The 24,169-nt window shown below is 40.9% G+C and overlaps 1 protein-coding gene across 2 annotated transcripts in view; it reads right to left on the bottom strand.

The window, feature by feature from the left end:
* Nucleotides 1-23,378, bottom strand: part of PGR (progesterone receptor) — a 79,002-nt gene extending 55,624 nt beyond the window's left edge. For both annotated transcript variants that reach the window (XM_087822191.1, XM_087822192.1), the window contains exons 1-2: nt 21,742-23,378; nt 20,587-20,738 (exon numbers count right to left, since the gene is read on the bottom strand). In XM_087822191.1, coding sequence (XP_087678317.1) covers nt 20,587-20,738; nt 21,742-23,378 — 1,789 coding nt within the window. The remainder of the gene's footprint in view (nt 1-20,586; nt 20,739-21,741) is intronic.
* Between the last annotated feature and the right edge of the window lie 791 nt (nt 23,379-24,169).

Below are 24,169 nucleotides of genomic sequence, written 5' to 3'. Positions count from 1 at the left end.
TTGGAATTTTGACAATAATGATGGCTTGTGCATTTTGATTACTGAAATGAGATTATTCTTCTGACAAAAAGATATGTGATTGGCCTAAGATTTCATGCAGAGGATGGAAAACTAGCCCACAGAGCAGGTTTTGTTAGATGTTATGATAATATTGGTATTTTGGGGGCAATAATACAAACACACAAATGAATAAAACACGGAATTACTTTAATGTTGCTGGAAATGTAAGTGTAGACCAGTGGTTCTCAATTAGAGGCAATTTTTCCTCCTTACCCCACACCCACTTCCTCTGGGATATTTCACAATGCACAGGCATAATTTGGGTTTACACAACTGAGGGGTAGGTGCTACTGAGGATAGGCCAGGGATGCTGCTAAACATCCTACTATCCACAGGACAGTCCCTACAACAAAGAATTAACTGGCCCAAAATATCAGTAGTGTAGAGGTTGAGAAATGGTCTAAACTCATGATCACCCTGCTTTTTAAAAAGATGAATTTTCTAGGTCTGTCCACTGAAAGTGCCCAGAAGTAAAGACAACCGTAGCAGCAATAAATTCTGCATCCAGATTGTCATGTCTAATATTTTCATCTAAAAGGAACCAGGGTGTATGGTCATTGGGAACATGGGCCCCTTCCCATGCTTCAACCCCCCCCCCCCCACCCTGTGAGAATATAGTGAAGGCCATCTGTAAGGGGACTGTGAGACCTTGGCAACCTGGCCAGCAACTCGATCTAAGAAAGGCCAAAGAGAAACTGCTTCTAGACGTTAGCATGGATTGTAAATAGCCAGCGTTTTGATCTTAGATAGCTGGCTAATGGACAGTCCACAGTCCACCTCCCCCTGCATTCCCTGTTTTTCTCTGCTTTCTGTACTCTCTAAAACCTTGTCTTGGGAAAGTCTGTGTGGTGGCAAAACAACAGCAAAAGGCAGCCGCCCCCAGGGCAGCCCTTCCACGGGCCAGATGGGACTTAGCGGGGCAATTTCACCTGCGGCAGCCAGTGTGGCTGTAAACGTCACTGGCAGGCTGCCACCAGACCGCATGTAAGTCCTAAGGAACCCATGTCTTTCACAGCCAGTCCTCTGGGTTATTTCTTTGGAATCTACAAACAATATGCTGAGGTTTTCTGGGACCTCAGCACTTTGCATAACACAGGGATCCTTGGAGACATGGCTGGGACTGGAAATGGACAAACTGAGTTTGAGATACTTCATTGTGACAGAATTTGATGTTATTGAGAACTAATAAAGCTGCGTCAGAGACACACTGACCAAAGATAATCTGAACATCAAAAAGAATTTAGTTTAAGTGATTAAAACACATTGACTATATAAAAAGCCATGAGTATATATAATATGTAAGAAAAAAAAGGAGAGAAAGAAACAAAATGAATTCACTAGAAACTACTGGAGGCTACTAGAGCAGAAACTCATTGCTTTAAAAATTGATAAAGGGAAATAAACATCTGATAAGCCTTCTAGCAAAAATTATATTTTAAAATTACAAAATTACATTTGGAAGAGAGAAAGAACTATAAAAAAAGATTTACAGCCGATAAATTTAGAAGGAATAATAGTAGAATATCATCCTTTTGCAATCCTTAATGAAATGATCTCCACTTGTCAAATCTGAAAAGACAATTAAAATACTCCTCCATTTTCCAAGTGGACATCTGTGTGACACATTTTCTTCATATGCTTCGGCCAAAACAACATATTGCAACAGATGAATGTAGACGAAGGTATGAGACACAGCTGCATTCTATTAAGGCTGACATTAAATGACTTACAAAAACGTAAAACAATGTCACCCTTGTCATTAAACTTTTTGGTTTGAAAAATTAACATCTAATGAGTTTGCTTTTTTAAATGAGTTAATAAAAAGTTTGAAAAATTATGTTTTAATTTCTCATATGATAAATATTGATAGATATAATCCACATAAAAACAACCCTTTAGGCTCTTAATAGATTTTAAGCATGTAAAGGGTACATGATACCAGATGTGTTGGAACCACTGGCCTGTTTAAGATTATTGTCAAAATGTTTAATCTGAGTTAATAATGTGGGAAAAATCAGACATCCAGGTCATGGGGAATTTCTACCTGACTGCTGTCCTACAAGCCTCAAAAAATATCAATGTCCCAAAAGACAAAAAATGGTAAGAGATCTTTTTAGATTAAAAAAGACTAAAGATCAAATGAAATACATAGCTCTTGATTGGATCCTACATGAAAAAAATAATCTATACAAGATGTTTTGGAAATAATTGGGTAACTTTGAATTCTGGCTATATAATAGATACAATTATTGTATCAATGTTAAATTTGGGATATGGAGATATATTGTAGTTATATTGGAGAATGTTCTTGTCCTTAGGAGACACACTTTGAAATCTTGAGAGGTGAAATTTGATGTCTACAACTTACTCTCACACAGTTCAGCATAGATATTCATTTTACTATTTATTCAAATTTTCTGTATGTTTTCTAAAAGCCAAAGTATTCTAAAGTTAGAATAACATAAAGGTTTAAACCACTGTTTCACAAACTATATGGGGAGAGAAGGAAAAGAAAGGAAACAAAGTTTTATTAAGAACATTATAGGCCGATATACTAGGAATTTAACCGCTTATTTCATGTAATTTTTATAACAAAATAGATATTAGTTTAAATTTCCTATGGGGAAATGGCTAATAAGGTACATGGAAACACCTAAAGATAGTAGACATAGAGAACCTTGGTTTGGGAACAAAGAGCACACAAAATATGTCCCTTAAGAAGAGAGACATGGGCACTGGGGACCAGACGTGAGCATATGACACCTGAAAGGGGTCAAGGTGAGAGTTACATCTCTTTTAAATATGGTTTTTGTTTCTGTGGTTTTTTTTATTTCAGAGAGAGGAAGGGAGAGCGAGAGAGGTAGAAACATCAATGATGAGGCAGTCACTGGTCAGCTATCACCTGTACAACCCTCACTGGGGGATCGAGCCCAAAACCCGGGCATATACCCTGACCAGGAATCAAACCTTGGCCTCCTGGTTCACAGGTGGACATCTCACTGGTGGGCAGCAAGGGCAGAGAGAATGGCACCTCTCATCTCTTACAGAAGAACATTGCTAAGATTCATCCTGAATAAGAGGCTACCCCAGGTATCCAATTTCTCCCAAGTATCAGAGAAGTAGTTCAGAAGAGACTGGACATGTTCCTAAACCCTGACACATATGTGAGAATATATGTTGCCTTCACCCAAGAATAACGACTCACCTTGACAGAATTCTTGCCAATCCCAGCACTTCGTGTTTCAAACAGGAAATCTAACGTCAGCCCAATTTGTATTTGTTGGTAGTTAACCAGTTTTCTTCCCGTTTAAAATCATATAGGGCATTTTCTTTCTATGTGAAATTAAACAATTTTTAATATATGCAAAAGTGTTAGCTTTTTTCATTATGCTTGTTTAGGACACAATAAGCCCCTTGGATGTATAAAGTAAAATGTTTATTTAACTGTTAAATTTACTTCTGTTATCCAAGTTCTACCACCTATTAACTATAAGACCCTGAATAAATCATTTAAGGTGCTTCATTTTCCTCATGTATAAAATAATAGTTCAATACATATTTTAACTCTGCTCTTGCATTTTTTGGGGATCTTTAGTATTTTCTTATCTCATCCACCTACATTTTTATCTCATCTAGTTTCCTGTGACACTCATTCTTGTTTCGCAGATGCTGTCATCTTTTGTCTTAATACCTCAAAGTAGATTATTACCCAAAGTTTTCTTTTGCTTCTTTTAGCAAGTCACATCAACTTATTACTTCAGAGATGTTAAATCAAGCCATTGGACAATACTCTAGTGGGGAAATATGACTATTAAATGAGACACTGGAAGTTTGGTATGTTTCAGGACATTCACCAAACCTGGAAATTAGAATGAGCTGGAGAAGTGTGGAGTGCCAGAAAATGGAATGAGAAGGGAAAGAGCCAATTTTTAAGAGAAAAATTGTCTGAGAATACTAGTAAGGTGAGGGCTGACTGAGCCAGGGAGCACAGTAGTAGAAAGGAAGTTGAGAGTGTCACAGGGCTCAGGTCCTGAAGTGGCCTGGGAGACCACTGTAAACACTGACTTCTCTCTGAAAGAAATATAATGCCACTGCAGAGTTGTGAGCAGAGGAGTGATATAATCTGGCATATACTTTAACACTCATCACTTTGGCTTCTAGTTTGAGAAAGGACTCTAGGAGGGCAGAGGTGGAAATGAGACCCATTAAGAGGCTGTTGCAGTAAACCCAAAGGAAGACAACTGCGGCTTCAGCCAAAGTGGTGAGTGGAGGTGGTGACAGGAGGTCAGATTCTGGACACGGTCCAAAAGGGAAACCAAGTAGCTTGTAGAATCTTACCAGTATTTAATTTTTTAAGTCCTCCTCAAAGTTACTATTCAAACTTATATCCTATTCTTTCTTACTTTCATCTCTGTTAAATCTAATTTTTTTTTTTTTTTTTTTAATGTGGAGCAGTTTCTCATCTATTCCTCCTAAAGCTAGTCCTACTGCTGTCTTTATAGACAAAACAATGCTCCTGGATCTCTTCTGAACTCTCTCCTAATTATTTACATATCTTTTAGGTGTAGAACACCAAATTGTATGCAGCATCTAACTAGTTACACCTATACTTCCAATTACATATTTAGCTAACGAGAAGGCATTTAGGGGAGACAAGGGGCTGCATAGGAAAATTTTAAAACCCACACAACTATTTGACCTTCAGGAAATTTCACATGCTATTGAGTGATGAGGCATGTAAGTCATCTATATAAAGCATATAAAAAAATTACAAAACTCTATGTCAGCAAGGTTATTTAAATTGCTGTGCTACTCTGATGCCAGATTATGACTTTTTACACATATGTAAATGTTTTTTCCCTCATACTTATGCAATTTATTTTTCCTTTTGAGTATATCAATCTGCCCTTAAGTTGACAGGAGGAGACTGGACCTAGTACACACGGGGAGAGGGCTGGCCTTGAAGAGGAGCACAGATCTCTAGGAACAGGAGGAAAAGTAAAGGATGGGTCAGATGCCACATGAGAACATGTGGTGGTAGCAGTTTCATGAAGGTTTCTCAGAAAATTAAGGAAGCAAGGTTATGAGCTGAAAGTGAGGGCGGGAGAGTGCTGGAAGGCTGAGAAAGTCATCCAGAAGCATGGACAAGGAATGAGTGGCCTGTCTGCAGCACAGATTACTTAGTCATGATAATAGTTTTTCAATTCCTTCTTCCAACTATACAAAGCTTCTTTTCCCCTGAAATTCAGCTAGTAAATTTCACACATTCTCTCCTCCCCGATGTGGGTCAATTTTCATTACAAAAAGTTAGGGCAAAGAGACACTAGATAATAAATAAAATGCAGTGTAATGAATAAGAGGGAGGGTTCTTTGGGTTCCAATCTCAACTCTGACATTTATTTGCTATTTGTCTATGCAAGTGATCTAACCTCTTTGTGCTCACGTAATAACATGTAGCCCAGTACCTGTTATGTGATGTGTCACATAAATGCCACTATTATTATTAAATATGTACAGAACCTACCACTGAAACTCTTTGGAAGGTCTTTTTAAGAAGTTAGTAAATCTGCCCGGCCGGGCGTGGCTCAGCGGTTGAGCATCGACCTAGGATCCAGGAGATCGGGGTTTAATTCCCGGTCAGGGCACATGCCTGGGTTGCGGGCTCGATCCCCAGTCGAGGGCGTGGAGGAGGCAGCTGACTGATGACTCTCTCATCACTGATGTTTCTATCTCTCTCTCCCTTTCCCTTCCTCTCTCTGAAATCAATAAAGAAATATTTAAAAAACAAAAACAAAAAAGAAGTTAGAAAATCCTATTTCCAAGTATTTAAGTATGTAGTTATGAAATGCACTTATCATGCCTTCACAACAAAATCAAGTAGCAACAAAATCACCTGCAGGCACTTTTTTTTCAAAATGCTCTCTACATCACAAAAATGTCTGGCAAAAGGGAGTTACCTTTGCTTTTCTATCCAAAACATTGTTTTTAACTTGAAGGGGCAGATGAAGTGTCCTTTCTGCTAAATTTCTTCTAAGTAGCATACTACTGAGACACTTGTCATCATAGGAAAAGTCAGCGATCCTTTTATAAAAGAAAATATAAAGCTCATCTTTGAATCTGACAAATTTCTGTAAGTACTGTGCAGTGAGAAAGCCACTGGGTGGAAAAGGAGATTTCCATTGCATGCCTCATTACTTTGCAAACTATCAACATTCTACAGTACTTTAAGACCCTTGAGTTAAAAATCAACCTCAGTAATAGTATCTTGCAGAGCTTTCTTCACTTATGATTTCAGCTTGTTTGCTACAACATCTAGCTTGCCTATGAAAAAAGCAGTATCCGAATTTAATGTATGTTACCTGCAACCTTCACCTGAAATCTCTTTTCTAATGGCACAGCAACAATCCTATCAGTGGTTTGTGCAGTCTTTCCATAAAACATTCTTTTAGTAAAGAAGGCAATTACTATTTAGACATTTTCTTCTTTATATACCTTTGTTTTACTGACTCAACAAAAACATATTTCTTTGTATATTTCATTATTGAAACAGAATCTAGCAACCAGTAAAACCCCATCATAAAACATTTAACGACGATGAAATGATGTTAACTCAGATAAAATCTAATTGTCAAATGGCTCCTGTCCTCCAGTTAGCTCCTATTCTCAAAAATTAAGAGGAGAGTCAAACTGGGCAGAGAAGAGGCAGGCAACTCCTATCAGCCTTAATCTGTGTTAATTTCCCGGGTGGGCCAACAAAAAGAGTACTAACTAATCAGATTTCCTAAACTCTGCTCACAAGGTCAAGAATCTTTTTTTTCTTTTTCTTTAATATATCTTTATTGATTTCAGATAGAGGAAGGGAGAGGGAGGGAGCGAGAAAAACATCAATGATGAGAGAGTCATTGCTTGGCTGCCTCCTGCACGCCCCCCACTGGCCATCGATCTGGCACCCAGGCATGTGCCTTGACCGGGAATAGAACCACAATCTCCTGGATTATAGGTCGATGCTCATCTGCTAAACCATGCCGGCTGTGCAAGAATCTTTTCCATTGCTGTTTAACATAGTGCAAAACCACGGCAGAGACTAGATGGGTTTGGATTGCACAGTGGACCCAACCCCCTGAGCTTCAAGCCACCAGGCTGCACCAAGCTTGTTGTTCCAATCATTTCATTAGTTTCATAGCAATACAACCTCGCATTTTACTGAATTGAAATTTTAAAGGCTCACCTTTTATGATAATGTATATAAATCCGTATTTCAAAGTGACTTCTTGATAATTTTTAATTTTTTTTCCAGTTTCCTGATAGCTCTGATTACATTGTCTAGTTTAGAGCTCTACATCTGGCTAATGAGTAGCTATTATTGGAGGTAAGGGGTATTTCAACTTTGCTATTTTTCTTGCTTACTATGCTTAATTTAAGTGATATTATCTTGTCTGTGGTTTCTCTTTGGATCCAGATAACCTGCAGTACTTGGCCATACATAAGGAAGGGCTTGGCACTCATAATGCCTCTGCGCTATGAAGGCCAGGAACTTCCACTAGGAGGCCTTGCACTCCTTAAGCAATATATGCCCTGATGTATTGAGAGAGTGTCTAGGGCAGGTACCATTGACAGCAATGGTTCATTTCTTATTTTTGAATAAAAATAAATATAAATATACGTTTTAACATTTTCTTCACACATCTCAATGCATAACCCTTGGGTTGCGTGCACATTAGAAAACGGGTGCTCTAGTATATTTTGGAAGGCATGGCCCATTCCAACCCTAACACACTCTCTTGGCTCATGCTGCTGCTGTCCTCTCTTGCCAGCCTCCTTTACCATAGAGACTGAACATCACCACCTTTTTTCATTTCCCTAAAGCAACAGTAACACAAGCTGACTATGTGAAGTGAAAATTCACTTAAGGTTTGGGAGTCGCTGGAGGTAACGAAAAGCATAAGACAGTAAAATAATTCCAAAGTTGCTGTCAGACATCACCATTCCTAGGGATTTATCAATCAGCCCCTGCAACAGGCAATTTCTCCTACAGGCACTTGTCCCTACTAGAGCCTTTGCCCCTTACTTTGTTAGATCCTCTCTCGATTTCCTACTCTGCTTCCACTACCAGCTGACAACCCTCTTATTTATATTATAATTGTACACAGAGAGGTTCAGTTCTTCACACTTACACCCCCTCCCTCAACCCCCACAACCCAAAGTGGGCTCTGGACTGATTTTGAATAAAGAAAAACATTCACTGAAATGCTCTGCTTAACAAAAAGAACCACCATTGTGGTCTCCACTGTTAACACAAACATTGCCACAGACTTCGAAATTATAAGGATTTTAAAATTGTAATATTTTTTATCTAATGCTTATGCAAGATTCATATTTTCCCTTCCACCCTCTGGTAAGTAAACAGCAGAGTTGGCTACTCCCTAGCCTATGCTTCCATTGTGTAGCTCGTATCTCTTATAAATATTACTAGATTGTATTTTACTAATGTGTTTACATTTCTTTCTCCATAAGCTATGTACTCGAGTTATTCACTTCTGAATCTTAATATTTAACACAAATCCTCACACAAAGAAGTAATTCAAAAAATGGTATGGTTTTTTTGTATGAAAATATAAATGAACAAACAAATGAGTGAAGTAACAGATCAGAACATCTCTCAGAAGTTTTATTGTGCACAAAAGATTATATTATCTCAATATCCTGGTGAGTATATTATGTAGGCTATAATATACATCACTTGAAATTAAACTACATCTCATAAGCCATGTATCAGCTCCACAGGGGTTCTCTCTGACTCAAAGTCATCTAACTGTTCAAATCCATTTTGCATGATGCTCTGGGCATAATTCTCTCTAAATACTACTTTCAACATCAATCCTTTACTTGGTAAAATAATCATGTACTTCCTACTTCTTGGTCAAAGTTCCACTATCTACATTTTCCCCCCCAAAAATTCTTTTGTGGAGCTTTCATTACCCAACTTGGTCCCATGTACCCATTGAACCCATTCCTCTTGGCCACCACCCAGGCTTAATTACTTATTGTGCTATCCCCAGACTGTTCTCACAGCCTCCTAGTTTCCCTACCTCAATCCTTCCTCTACACTACTGATATATTAATTTTCCTAAAGTACATATTAAATATATCACCAAGGTGCTCAAAAATCTTAAGGGGCTTCTCACTCTTTTCTCAGCAAATTGCCAAACACCACATTGTGTCATCCCACGTTTTTCAACCTTCTGTTTAATAATAATTTCCACTATTCCTTTGTAGCAGTGGTTCCTTTTTATTGAAGGAAGGTGTCACTGAACCCTTTGAAAATCTTATGAGAGTGATCGCCCCAGAAAACACACACAAAAATTTCATATATAATTGTAAGGGTTTCTTGGATCCCTGACCATGTTCCATGCTTTAGCCAAATTATACTTCTGCTCATTCCATACTTTTTGTTTATAAAAATTATTACAATTCTTGCTATTAAAATCATTCATTCTCAGTATTCTATCTAACATGTTACTTTCCTCACAAAAGCAGTTTTTTGGCCTCCCTAATTAACTATGATCTTTCTTTCCCTGGAAATCCAAACCACATTCAGTTTATATTACCAATGTTATGTTTACTTATGGGGTTGTCTTATTTCCCTGATAAAATTTAAAAGTCTATGAGGTTAGGTAGTAAGGCTTATTTATCTTTGGTAGCCCTCTGCAGAACCCAGAATGGTAGTAAAAGTATAGTAAGGATAAATAAACATTTATTGTAATTTTCTGGGCTGCTACATTGCGAAATTCCAGCAGGCACCATGTTCAACACAGTCTATGAATTTATTTCTTATTACATGCCTGAAATTTCTTAGCTAAAATCTTTTGAACCAGATATGTTTAGAATTCAGATTTGTTTAGATTTTAGAAAGATGATATAAAGCAAAACTGCATAATGAAATACATTAGTACTTATGTAGCAAAATATATGATTATTCACACAGCCTATAAAATGTGAGTTCTGGTCAGGTTCTGCTGCCAAATGAATTCAGGTCAGGTATTACTGACAAGCATCTACAACAAAGTGTTTGTAAAGTCTTTTGGATATTGTAATTGTGAATAAGGAATTGTGGGCTTCTAACAATTTTGGGCTCCACCTAGTCCAGCTGGATTGCTTAGTTTATGATGCAAAGTGACCTCAAGTTTTACTTGTATTTTTCTGACATAAGTTCCATTCTTTGTTGGTCTCTGTCAACTTCTGAGGGTAGCTGAGGGACAAAAGTGGTATAATGGACAGCACTCAGGAGCGGAGGCTAGCTCAGACTACTCAGAGCTGGTACGGAGGGAAATCAGGTCGTGAGTTATAGCCTCCTCAGAAATTCTTGCTTAAAGAGGAAAGCATATCATTATATCTTATCCCAATAGTAAGTAGTTGGTGTGTTTTCTTTTTCAAATAGTTCTCTGCACATAGTAATACTAAATGGGTAAAATTATTTTTACCCAAAATTATATCACTGCTTGCTTTTCCACAAAATCATATATTTTAGATAACTTTTCATGTCTGTAATATAGACAGCTAGTTCACTCTTTTTAAATGCCACAGGTTATTTCATTGCAAGGATATTTCAAAATTTATTAATCTCCTATTAACAGATATATGGGCTACTTGGGTTTTGGTTTGTCATTATTGCAAATACGTAGTAATAAACATCCACCTAGAGGTATTTCTATACATTACTAGAATTTTTAAGAACCAGTTTCTAGAAGAACTGTTGGGCCAGAGTAATGAATATTTTTAATAGATAATACCAAATTGCCCTCAGACACTCAATTGGTCATTTATTTATTTTTCTATCAATCTGATTGCTAGGATGCTCATTATTATTTTAATCATAATAATTATTAGTGAGTTGAACATTTTTTACACTTCTACAAACCAAGTTTTATGAATTGTCTTCATATCTTTTGTTCATTTTTCTTTTTGGCTATTTGTCTGTTTTCTTGGTGGTTTGTAAGAATATTTTGCATATTAGTAATAACATTATTTTGATTTATACATGTGTTCCAAATAGTTTCCCAATTTGTCCTTTGATTTTTTATTTTTTTGACTTATAGAACAAGTTTGAAATTTATTTTTGTTTTTTCTAAAAACAAAAAGAACAAAACCCACTTAAATTGTTGACCCACCTGAAATTTTTCATTTGCATAATAGGCCAGTAGTTCCAAGACCATTTATTGAATAGCCCATTTAAAAATAAAAACTTAACTCTTTTTTGTTTTTTTTTTGGTTAATCCTCGCCCAAAAATATTTCCCCCCCATTAATTTTTAGAAAGAGAGGAAAAGGAAGGAGAAAAGAGAGAGATAGCAGAGAGAAAGAGAGAGAGATTGTTTGCCACCCCGAATGCCCCAATGGGGTCCAGGGATCAAACCTGCAACCCAAGTATGTGCCCTTGAATAGGAATTGAACCAAAACCCTTCCTTGTGCAGGCTTCAACCACTGAGCTACACCTGCCAGAGCTAAAAGCTTAACTCTTCTATTTTTTGAAGATTGTGACTAAGTCCTACTATGTCCAATAAATCACCCTTTTAACTATTACAAGACAAAGTAAATAATCTTGTCCAGCACTACTTTTTGGCAAATTATTGAACTTCTGAGTCTCTGCTCACAGAATAAGAACAGAGATAATGACCATAAAGAACTTAGCATGGTTTGTATTATCTAGAGGCTGCCAGTAATGACAGCTGTTGCTACTTTCTTCCCAGCACTTCCAGCTTGCATCACACAACTTAATCAGGCACTTAACTATAGATTGCCTGCAATCAGTCACTTCCATATGCACTGCAATCCCCTTGAAACCAAGAGCTGTACCTCCTGCTGTAGAGGCAGTAAGTAGCCAGTTGAGAGCAAGAGCATGGGCCCCAGGAATTGAGTTCTGTTCTCACTAACTGAATGAACCTCATTTGTAAAATGAGGAAAACAGAACTTGTTGAAGAGGATTATTGTGAGGGTTAAATGAGTAAGTACATGTAAAAAGATTAGAAGAGTGCCTAAAGTTACTAAACACTTAATAAATGATAACCATTATTTTTACGCTTCAGTTTTTATATCTCCTACAAATGTTATAGCACAGTTTTGACCTCATGGTCTACATTCAGTTTCATAAATAAATCACTTTGCCATAGAAGAGTAAATAACATTGAAAGTATCTTTTCAGAAGAAATAATGATTATTATTGAGTACTATGCTTCAAGAAAAAACAATATAATCCCTAAAAATGTCATATAAAGTACAAAACACCAGAGGCTGTAGCAACAGTTAAGAATGACATTAAAAATCTGTATTTGAATGTTAACCTCTACATTTTGTAGTAAACTTTGTGTATACTGATCTGTGAAATACAGGTAATAAGAGTACCTCCACCACCTCATAGGACTCTTTCAAGGATTAAATGAGATAGTAAACTAAAGTACTTAGAACAATGCCTGCATCATAGTCAAGAATAGTTGTTTGTTAAATAAATAAGCCCCTTAATCAACATCAGAATATGTTAGTGGAATAAACGGCAATCCTTCTAGATTTGACTAATTGAATACTTGGTGTGTCATCCAAGGCTTTGGCATAACTCATTCTGAGACCAGCATTACCCTAATATAAAACCAGACAAAGACATTACAAAAAACTGCAGATTAATATCTCTCATAAAGATAAATGCAAAAATCCTTAATAGAATATTAGCAAATGGGATCCAAAAAATTATAAAAAGAATTACACACCATGACCACATGGGATTTATCCCAAGTATGCAAGGCTGACTCAACATTTGGAAAATCAATAAATGTAATCCATCATCAACAAATTAAAAAGAAAAAAACAACATTCGATCTTATCAATAGATGCAGAAAAAGCATTTGACAAAATCCAGCACTCTCTCATGATAGAAACTCCCAGTAAACCAGGAATAGAAGGAACTTCCTTAAGTTGATAAAAAAATAAAAATAAAAATCTACAGATAACCTACAGCTAATGTTATCCTAATGGTAAAAAACTAGCAGCTTCCACATTAGATCAGGGATACGGCAAGGACGCCCCCTCTCACCACTCATTGTCAACGTTGTAGTGGAAGTCCTACTAACGCAATAGGACAAGGAAAGGATATAAAAGGTATATTCACTGGAAAGAAAGAAAAACTGTTTTCACAGATACATTTGTCTATGTAGAAAATCTGAAAGAATTGACAAAAAAGAAACACGCTTTTGGAAGTAATAAGCTATTATAGCAAGGCTGCAGGATACAAGGCTAATACATAAAAGTCAGTCACTTTCCAATATACCAGCAACAAACAAGTGGAATTTGAAATTAAAACACAATGTCAATTACATTAGCACTTCCTAAAATAAAATTATAAGTATAAGTGTAACAAAATAGGTACAAAATCTCTATAAAGAAAACCCACAACATTCGGGTGAATGAAATCAAAGAACTAAGTAAATAGAGAAATATTCCATATTCATAGGTAGGAAGAATCAATATTGTTAAAGTATCAGTTCTTCCCAATATGACTTACAGATTCAAGGCAATCCCAATCAGAATCCCAGAAAATTATTTTGTGGATACTGACTAGGGAGGCAAAAGACTCAAAATAGCCAACGCAACGCTGATGGAGAATCAAGCTGGAAGACTGACACTGCCCGACTTCGGGACTTACTATAAAGCTACAGTAATCAAGACAGTGTGTTATTGGTGAAATAATAAAAAAACACAGCAATGGAATAGAATAGAAAGCCTATCAACAGACCCACTTAGTCTACCAATCTTTGACAAAGAGAAAGGCAATACAATGAAGCAAGCATAGCCTCTTCAACAAATGATGCTAGACATCCACATGCAAAACAAAAAAAATCTAAACACAAACATTATGCCCTTCAAAAAATGTACTCAAAAAAGATCACAGACCTTTTTGTAAAACACAAAATTATAAAGCTCCTAAAAGATAACATAAGAGTAAATCTAGATCACCTTGGGTTTGATGATGACATTTTAGATACAATATCAAAGTTATGGCCCATCAAGAAATAATTGAAAAACTGAATTTCATTAAAAATAAAATGTTCTAAATTAAAAAAAAAAAAGTAAAATGTTCTGCTCTGCAAAAGTCACTGTCAAGAGAATAAAAAGACAGAATGGGAGAAAATATTTGCAAAAGATATATGTGGTAAAGGAATGCTATCTAAAATATACAAAAAAAACCTCTTAAAACTCAACAACAGAAAACTAACAAGCCAATCAAAAAATGAGCCAGTCCAGCTGGGCGTGGCTCAGGGGTTGAGTGTAAACCTAGGATCCAGGAGACTGTGGTTCGATTCCCAGTCAGGGCACATGCCTGGGTTGTGGGCTTGCAGCCAATCAATGATGACTCTTTCATCATTGCTGTTTCAATTCTCTCTCCCTCTCCTTTCCTCGCTCTGAAATCAATAAAGATATATTTTTTTAAAAAAAAGGGCCAGAAACTTTACAGACACCTCACCAAAGAAGATATACAGATAACAAATAAGCATATGAAAAGATGCTCCAGGTCATATGTCATTAGGGAAATGCAAATTAAAACAACAAGATACCACTACATACCTATTAAATTGGCCAAAACCCAGAACACAAACAATACCAAATGCTGACAAGGATATGGAGCAACAGGAATTCTCATTCATTAGTGGTGGGAATGTGAAATGATACAGCCACTTTAGAAAACAGCTTGGCCGTTTCTTACAAAATTGAACATGCTCTTACCAAATGATTCAACAAGCACACTTTTTGGTATTAACCCAAAGGAGTTCAAAACTTATGTACACACAAAAACTTGAACATGTGTGTTTATAGCAGCTTGATTCATAATTGTCACAACTTGGAAGCAACCAAGAAGTCCTTCAGCAAGTGAATGGATAAATAACTGCTACATCCAGACAATGGAATATTAATCAGTGCTAAAAATAAGTGAGCTGTTAAGCCATGAAAAGACATAGAAGAACCTTGAATGCATATTTCTAAGTGAAATTATATGACATTCTGGAAAAGGCAAAATTATGGAGGTAGTAAAAAGATCAGTGGTTACCAGGTATTACATGGGTGACAGAGGTATGCTGAGGTGGAACACAGAATTTTTAGGACAGTGAAACTACTCTGTATGATATACCATAATGATGGATATGTGCACAATACTAAGAGTGGACCCTAATGTATACTGTGGACCTTGGGTGATTTGTGTGGTAGGTTCATCAATTATGATAAATGTACCACTCTAGTGGAGCAAGTTGATAATTTGGGCCAGAAACATTACAGATACCTCACCAAAGAAGATATACAGATAACAAATTTGGGAAGGTTATGCGTGTGTCAGGGCAGGGGTGTATGGGAAATCTCTTACCTTCCTCTCAATGTTGATGTGAACCTAAAGTTGCTCTAAAATAATAAAATTAAAAAAAAATTTGAATGCTCACCTGGCTTGCTTGGCTCATTGGTTGAGCGTCCACCTATGAACCAGAAGGTCACGGGTTCGACTCCCGGTCAGGGCACATACCCAGGTTTCAGGCTTGATCCCCAGTAGGGGGCATCCAGGAGGCAGTCGATCAGTGACTCTCTCTTATCATTGAGTTTTCTCTCTCTCTCTCCCTCTCCCTTCCCTCTCTGAAATCAATAAAAAAAAAAAAAAAAAACATATTCAAAATATTTGAATGCTCATTACTTCTCTTTTGTAAGTCATAGCAGTGTGAACAATGCTACCAAATGAGTTTTCATCTTTAGTCTTTGATACCAACTCTACTAAACTTTTGAAAGAGATATATTTTCATAAAAATATTTCATTTCTGTAGTTTCCTTTGTGGTTTACACATAATGGTGTCTCTCTAATTCTCAAAGGCTTTTCCCGCCATCCCCAGCTTCTGAAGAGGAGTCAATTCTCTGGTTGTCCAGGCAACTGCATAAACTGATCACTTAGTACATCTGTAATTAGTTATGTGCATGCTAACTGATAGAATGCTACTTTCCTCCACTATATTATAAACTTCACTAAGGCTGCAGCCAACCAGGTTTGTCCCGTTTTACTGTGATTTCAACCAGCTGCTATGATAGTGTCTGGCATATGGTAGGTGCTCAACTAATATTTCTTAATACATAAATGAAAACAACAAAAAAGATGAAGGGAGAGGACATTATACTAAGTGAAATAAGCCAGGCAGGAAAAGACAAATACCAGATGATATCATATATATGTGAAATAAAAAATAAATAAATAAATAAATAAATAAAGTCAAATGCATAGAAACAGAGAGTAAAATAGTGGCTGCCAGGGTCTGGAGGGTGGGGAAATAGGGAGAGGTTGGTAAAACTTTCAGTTATGAAATGAATGAGGTCTGAGAATCTAATGTATAATGTGGTGGCTACAGTTGATTATACTGTATTGTATAATTAAAATTTTCTAAGAGAACAGAGCTTTAATGTTCTTGCCTAAAAGAAAAAAGGGTAAATATGTGAGATGATAGATGTGTTAATTAATTTGATGGCAGGGGTGTCCTTTTATAATGTATATGGTATATCAAATCATCATGTTTTCACTTTAAATGTCTTATACTTTTGTCAATTATACCTAAATAAAACTAGAAAAAAATGAGAATAAGGTAATATAATTTAAAATCCACCAATACCCACTTAGCCTAGTATCTTCTAAATAATATGTTTCAAGTGTATTATAATATTTGTCCAACCATACTCCATGAAATATATTCACTACAAACGCTGTTACAGTGTCAAGCATCGAAAGCATCAGTACTTGGCATCATCAGTTATGACGATTGGTTCCTTTAGCAAACAGTCATTTTTTAAATGTCTAGTATATTTCTAGCATGGCGCCAGTCACAGTGCATAGAGAAGTAATCCAATGAGAAATGATCCTTTCCTTCTTAATACCAGGTCACACTAGCCTGCATTTGTGGGACTGACAGGTTACTATGACTTATCTCCTTGAAAGGTCCCAAGGCAATTTTTGACCACTTACTTCCTGGTTCATTCCAAGTCTTAGTAAAGGAATGCAATGAGGTATTTAACCAATTGCTTTTCGGCTAATTCATTTTTTAATTCTTTTTTTTTTTTTTTAGCTTAAAACAGGTAATCCCCACTTTTTGAGTGGTTTCTTTTTTTCTCTGCCTCTTCTATCTCATACCAAGGGGGACACCCAGTTTTCCTGGGTGACTTTTTCATGAGCATTATCATCTCCCACTCCTAACTTGGAGACAGGTGGGGAAACTGACTCTTGGCCCCTATGTCTTCTCATCGCTGCCTTAAATGTGAAGTTAATATAGTCCATCCATTTATATCACTCACTTCTAATAATCACCGCTTCCTAGATGTTGTATCACTCGGATCACATTTTTTTCCTTCCAACACTTTATTATTTTTTCTTTGAAATTTAAACTACACTTGCTATTATTATGGGGAAGAAAGTAGAGTGGTTAAGAGCACAGATCCTGGAGTCACACCATTTGGGTTTGAATCCTGACTCTAACACTTCAACTGTGATTAAAACAATCTGACATCTCTGTACCTTAGTGTTCTTATTTGTGTAGTAAGTAATAATATCTACATTATAAGTATTACATGCGTTAAGGCCCATAAAACACTTAGTCACTGGCACATTAGAACGCACTCTAACTTGCTACTGTCATTATTGTCCTTGGTACCATTAATACCCAAATTGCTGACTACTGACTTTCAACTTCTGGACATATTGGCGTCCACACATAGTTCTACCTTGAACCAGCTTGTCCCACAGCCCCAGTTTACTCTAAGATTTCAAATGTATCTCTCTCCAACTCTAAAAATCCTTCCTCATCTTTCTCGCTCTTGAAAACTCCTAGAACCTTCTCTCTCTCTTCTCGTTTAAATCACTGATTCTCTCCAAAGAGAGTTAGCAACCTAACTTCCCAACCTTTAACTCTCATAATTTCCTAATATGAATCTTAATTAGTCTAATCTTAATCTCTTCCCTCTTCTCAATGTCCAGAGACTGATAATCTCACTTGTCCTTTAACAACTAAATTTGTATCTTCCATGAAGCCTTTTCCCATCATTCTAGGACATACACATTCCATCCTACAACCTCCTTCCCCTGCCCAAACACACAAACTCACAAACCACACAAATCTTATATACTTCACAGAACTGCTTCCCTGGGCATTTAGTGAGAGTCTCTATTTTACATGCATATATGTTACCTCCTCCCCTCTATTATAAACTCCTTGAAGGTAAAACCACCACCAGTCGAAGCTGATGATATGCTAGGCATTCTTTTAAAACTTTACACTTATTGACTCATTTAATATTTATAACAATCTTAAGAAGTAGCTATTGTTATCCTCATTTTATGTCTAAGGCAGAGCGAGGTGAAGTCGAGAAAAGAATATCTTTGGCACAGATCTAAACATAGAGATATACAATAATTGCTGAATGAACGAACTTACTCATATAGTTCTGTAATCTCATTCTAGTTTCATGAATGATGTATCAACATTTATCTTGAGTTCCTCTTTATAAATATGGCCAAATAAAGGTGCTTCATTTCTACTACTCCAGACTAAAACAGGACCATGCCAAAATTCGGGGTCCCACAAATGCTAAGAGTCAATCTGGGAAGGAATCTTTTATGGTTTTGGATGCTAGTCTGATAACAGTGGCATGAAAGCATTAGTAATTTAGTTAGGGCACGCTTGGTTCTATATGTACTTTTTGAAGTAACTTCCAAGGATTAAGCAACTTTTATCTCATAGCTACTGAGTAAGAGGCATAAAAGTGAAAGAACATCTAACCTATGCTGACTACCAGTCAGCTACTAACTACTTGTGTGCTCTTTGGAAACACAGGTTTATGTGGGGTTTCTTATCTGTGAAAAGAGGGAGCTGGGCTAGAATAAACTGGCTTTAGGGAATTCTAAGTTGGTCATTCACTTATAAAACTGATCTATTCTAAGGAGACTGTAAGAATGAAGAAAAATCATATTAATGCAGAAGGAAATGTTCAGGAAACCAGAACCAAAGCCAGATGGGAACAGTAACTCCAAATACGCTCTGGAGAATCGACTCTTCCACACAGAGAGCTCAAGGAGGTCAGTGGGAAAGTTAAGGCCACTCTAACTTGTCCCATTGTCCCTGTGCCTCAATTAATCTAAAATGCAATCAAAACCCCCCGAACCTGAATGTACATGTGTTCAGCATCAATTAAATAATTCATCTTTTGTGGGGAAAAATCATTCTAGCAATACACAAAGCAAATATTTTATGAAGGATTAATTTCAGTAGGAGGAATCAAATCTATTAATAAATAGTTGAGAATCATTTTCATAAAAAAAGGCATAATAGTTGTAAAGAATCACCTGTTAGGCATCTACAGGGATAGGGGATTTTTTGTTGTTGTTGTTAAATGTCAGTTAGGTTAGTATTATTTTGGTGTAAATGTGCATTTGAAAGCCCTCTTTAGGTAAAACATCCTCACTCCCTTGTTTCCTACTATAAGTACAGGACTCTTGAAATGCAAAAAACTCAACAGAAAGCAAAAAAAGCAGACATTCACATCTTTGGTTCCTTGTCCAGGTGTGATCTTAGAACTCCAGAGGACACCCTAAACTCATTTCAGGTCATTATAAAATACTTATCATTAAAATTCAAATGTGAAATAATCTTTAAATGTATTTTTATCTTCAAATGTAAATGCGATCAGCTGTTTAGCATTTAGTGTAGCCAGAAAGACAAATTAAAAAACATTTTCTATGAAAGTTCAAATCTGAAATACACTGTGCAAGGCAGTTCAAAATCATTAGATAAATATGTAATTTAAATGATGTTAAAAACAGGAAAGTCTTACTTAAAGCAAAATACTTCTCCAGAAATTAGATTACTGTGGTGTCCAAATTTTTCATTTTCTTTAAACTGTGTACACCTATCTTCTTACACACTTACAAAAATATACTAAACAAAAAAATTTTTTAATTGTTTAGAATTACCGTCATATAATTATTACATAAATACGAACATAGGGAAGACAAAATTGTGTAGAAAATTTGTAACTGCATCATATATATGCATATGTACACACATACACAATTATATATATATAATTTTGACTTTTACCATTTTCTTTTGATCAAAAATTTAAATTTACCATATACTATATAATATATAATAGAATTATAAGACTATGATTAGAACAAAGCTGTTCTTTAAAGCTGAATAGTGAGTGAACAATAGTAGCATTGTTCCCAAGATTAATATGATTTGTGTCTAATATTGAAAATGTTAGTCAAATAATAGGCAATTATAATATCCAACTACATTCAACTTTATTATAAATAAGCCCATATTGTGGAAAGAAAACATCATCATGTTTTAAGTTATACGAAATACCTCCATTTCCTCGAAGGCAGTGAAAATTGGCATCTATAAAATATTAGATGGTCTCCATTTACAATCAGACCAACAACAGAGGATCAGGGGAAAGGAGCCTACCTTCCATTGCCCTTTTAAAGAAGACCTTACAGCTCCCACAGGTAAGGACACCGTAATGACATCCTGACGCTTCATCGCCACAGATTAAACAGATCTTCTGAGGTAATGACTCGAAGCTGTACTGTGGGCTCTGGCTGGCTTCTGAATCTGGCCTTGAAATGCAAAACAAAGTACTCCATTTATTTTTAGGTGCAACACTATCTAATAGCAAAGTTTCCTTAAGTGCAGAACTGACAGAATGAAGGGATTTTAAAAAACAGAACCGTATACACACACACCTGAAAGACATGCGAATTAAACTTGCAAACCAAAACCCCTTGTTGGATTCACCAGACTTGCAAGTTATTGACCATTCATCAGTAGCACTAACGGGTAACATACAGTTTTTGCTCAGGAAAGTTCAGTCGTACTTTACCAGTGCTTTGGATTTGAGTTTTAAAACTCAACCCCGTCATGGTTGTTTAAACAAGTTTAGGTGTTTGCCATTTTAAAGTAGCGTTCCACACATTGACACTGTTTTTTGCCTGTTCCCAGCACTTCAGATTCTTTCCTTAAGGTCCCATTTACTCAGCGTGTAAATTAAATTTTTTTGGAAAACGTGTAAAAAGTTGTAGCGAATCCCAACCAATGTCAGAATACAGTGCACTGCGGGATTGATATTTAAAAATATAATTTAAACGTATTACACAAATTCACTTTCATCTTGAGATTCCTATGGGTATCGATCTTTCTGGCCGGCGGCCCTAAGTCAGGTGCGACCCCCTGCAGGGGGACGGTCCTGCGCGCCCCCCTCTCCCAGACGCGTTTGCAGCAGAAGTCCTGCTGGCAAGAGCGGTTTTACGCAGCCCCCGCCTGCGCGCCCCGTCCTCCCCGCCGGCTGCGGCGGAGCTCGCGTGACGCCGCACGTTTTACAGTCGGCGCTGGTCCTGCCTGGGAGTCTCGCATTTGGGGCAGAAGAAAAGAAAAAAAAAATGTTTTCGGAGGCTCGCTCCACAATCCTGCCTATTCTGAGCATAACTTTGTGTCCCCCACCAAAAAAGTGAGGCGGGGAAGGAAGGGAAAAGCAGCCCAATTACGGTGGTGCCCCGCCCCGGCCACCCGCCCTCGCGCGGCCCCTCGGGCAGCCTGGCCCGGCGCGCCCCGCGGGGCCCTCACCTCAGGTAGTTGAGATACGGCTGGTACACCTGCGACAGGCCCTCCTTGAGCACGGCGGCCGGGTAGCCGAGCTGCGGGATGCCGTTGATGCCGAGCGGCGGGTAGAGCGCGGGGGCCGCCCCGGCGGCGGAGGCGGCGCACGCGGCGGCCGGCAGCGCGTCCCGCGGCAGCACGCAGGGGCCCGCGCCCGGCGCCTTGCACGGCGGCGGCGCGAACGGGCCGGCGGGGGGCGGCGTGGCCTCCGCCTTGTACAGCATGCACTCCAGGGCCGACCCCGACGGGGACGCGGACGGGGACGGCGACGACACCGAGACCGAGGCGCCGGCGGGCGCGGCCGCCGCCTCCCCGGGTCTGGGCGCCGCCGGAGCGCGCGGAGGAAGCGGCGGCAGCGGCGCCAGCGGGAAGTCCGGGAAGACGGCGGGGCCGGCGCCCGCCACCAGGTACGGCCGCGGGGAGCGCGCGGAGGCCTCGGCGCCTTCCTCCTCCTCCTTGATCTTCAGGGCGGGCGGCTGGAAGTCCCCGTAGAGCGGGAACGCGTCGTCCTTGGGCTCGGAGTCCGGCGGGTACGCGCAGTCGGGGAAGTCGCCGGTGGCGACCGGGGCGGCCGAGGCCGAGGGCGAGCCCCGCGGCGGGGCGAAGGCGCTGACCGCCGCGGCCCCGCCGTCAGAGCCGTCCCCCTCCAGCAGCTGGCGGGTGCGGGCGGCCAGCAGGGTCGGGTTGAGCGGCAGGATGGGCAGGTGGATAAAATCCATCACCATGGTGGTCACCGGGGAGCGCCCGGGCCCCGCCGGCGTGTCTTGCTCCGCCAGGGCGACCCTGGGCGCCGGAAAGCGGGAATCGTCCTTGGGGACCAGGGCGACGCCTCCGCCGGCCGGCCCGGCAGCGGTGGCCGCGGCCCCTCCCTCCGGCGCCGGGCCGCCCAGGGGCCGGGGCTTGCCCTTCAGGAGCGCGCCCGCCGAGCCCTCGCCGCCGGCGCCGCCCCCCTCCTCCGCCTCCAGCGCGCCGGGCTGCGGAGCCGGCTTCCCCGCGGCCGCGGGCCAGGCGTGGCTGCCGGACGCCGCGGGCAGCAGCTGCCGGGACGGTGACAGGCCCCTGGGCAGCACTTTATAGGCAGCTGCCGCCCCGGGGCTGTCGCCAGCCTTGCTCTCCGGACGGCTCATGAGCGCGGGCAACACCCCCTGCGCGGCGGGGACGGCCTGGGGCTCTTCCGGAAGCTCGGGGCCAAACAGGCACCAGGGGCTGGCGGCCTCGTAGGCGGCGGGGCTGGGGTGGCTCTGCGCGGGGCCCGCGGGCGCCAGCAGGGTGTCCAAGACACAGTCCAGCAGCCCGCTGTCCTTTTCTGGGGGTCTCGGGCCGCCACCGCCTGCACCTGCTGCGGCTTCCACTCGGGGGTACCCCCCGTCCACGTTGGACAGCGCCTGCGGGCCCAGCGCCTTCCCGTCGGGGTCCGGTCCCTGGCAGGGCCGAGGGAAGAGCAGCGCGCCCAGGGCGGCCGAGGGCGAGGCTCCCGGGGTCTGGCTGTCGGGCGAGGGGCCGGCGTCGGGGCGCAGCGGCCGCGGGGAGCCGACCTGGGGCGGGGAGGGCGCGCCGCCCGCCACGTGGGGAGCCCGGGCAGCCTTTGCCTTCAGCTCTGTCATCACGACCTGCCTCCGCTTTTCCCCTCCCCTGTGTCTGGGGAGGAGGGACGCGGAAGGAGGAGGGGGTGCCGGGGCTATGGGAGCAGCTGGGAGAGAAAATAGGTGTTGAATCCGGCCGCGCCGGGCGGGGTCGGGGGTGGGGGATCGCCGCCTCCCGGGCCAGGAGGGGGCGGCGCCGCCCCGCTGCTGCCCTCGCCGTCCGTCCCGGTGGCGGGCAGGGGGCGGCGGCAGTGGCTCGGTGCGCGGGGAGGGCGGGCAGGTGGCCGCGGGGACCTCGTGTCCTAACCGGGGGAGCTGTCCGGGAGCGGTCTCCGACCCTGTGGACGCAGAGTACTCACAGGTCGGCCGTCGAGCGGCGGCGGCTTGGGCAGCCCTTGAGAGGCGGCTCTGCCTCCCGACTTGGTCTCCGGCTTCACACCGGCGCTGGCCGCGTGGCTGCCGGCCCCTGACCGCGTTCCGCTGCCCGTCTCGCCGAGTCCCTGAGGCTCCCTGGACCTCCCAGAACAGCCCAGCGGCCAGAAGAGCAGCGTTTCTGCCGGCTCCCCAGGGCTGAAGACAGGGGTCCCTGCGGCGCCCCTTCCTGGTGCTGGCAGAGCCCACTCGGATGCCTGGGGAAACGCTCGCACTGAGGGTGCTGCCCGCGCACCGGTCCTCGCACGCGCAGGGAGTACGAGCCTTCCCTCGAGTAGTGACAGCTCGGGCCGCCCCCGCGGCTTTCTCGGGCCGCCGCCTCCCCGCCTGGAGGCCCCGCCTCCCCGCCTGGAGGCCCCGCCCACGGCCCCGCCCTCCCC

This window comes from Miniopterus natalensis, chromosome 11 (assembly GCF_054644295.1).
Source record: "Miniopterus natalensis isolate mMinNat1 chromosome 11, mMinNat1.hap1, whole genome shotgun sequence".
Classification (NCBI taxonomy): domain Eukaryota; kingdom Metazoa; phylum Chordata; class Mammalia; order Chiroptera; family Miniopteridae; genus Miniopterus; species Miniopterus natalensis.
This window is presented reverse-complemented; position numbering and strand designations above follow the sequence as displayed.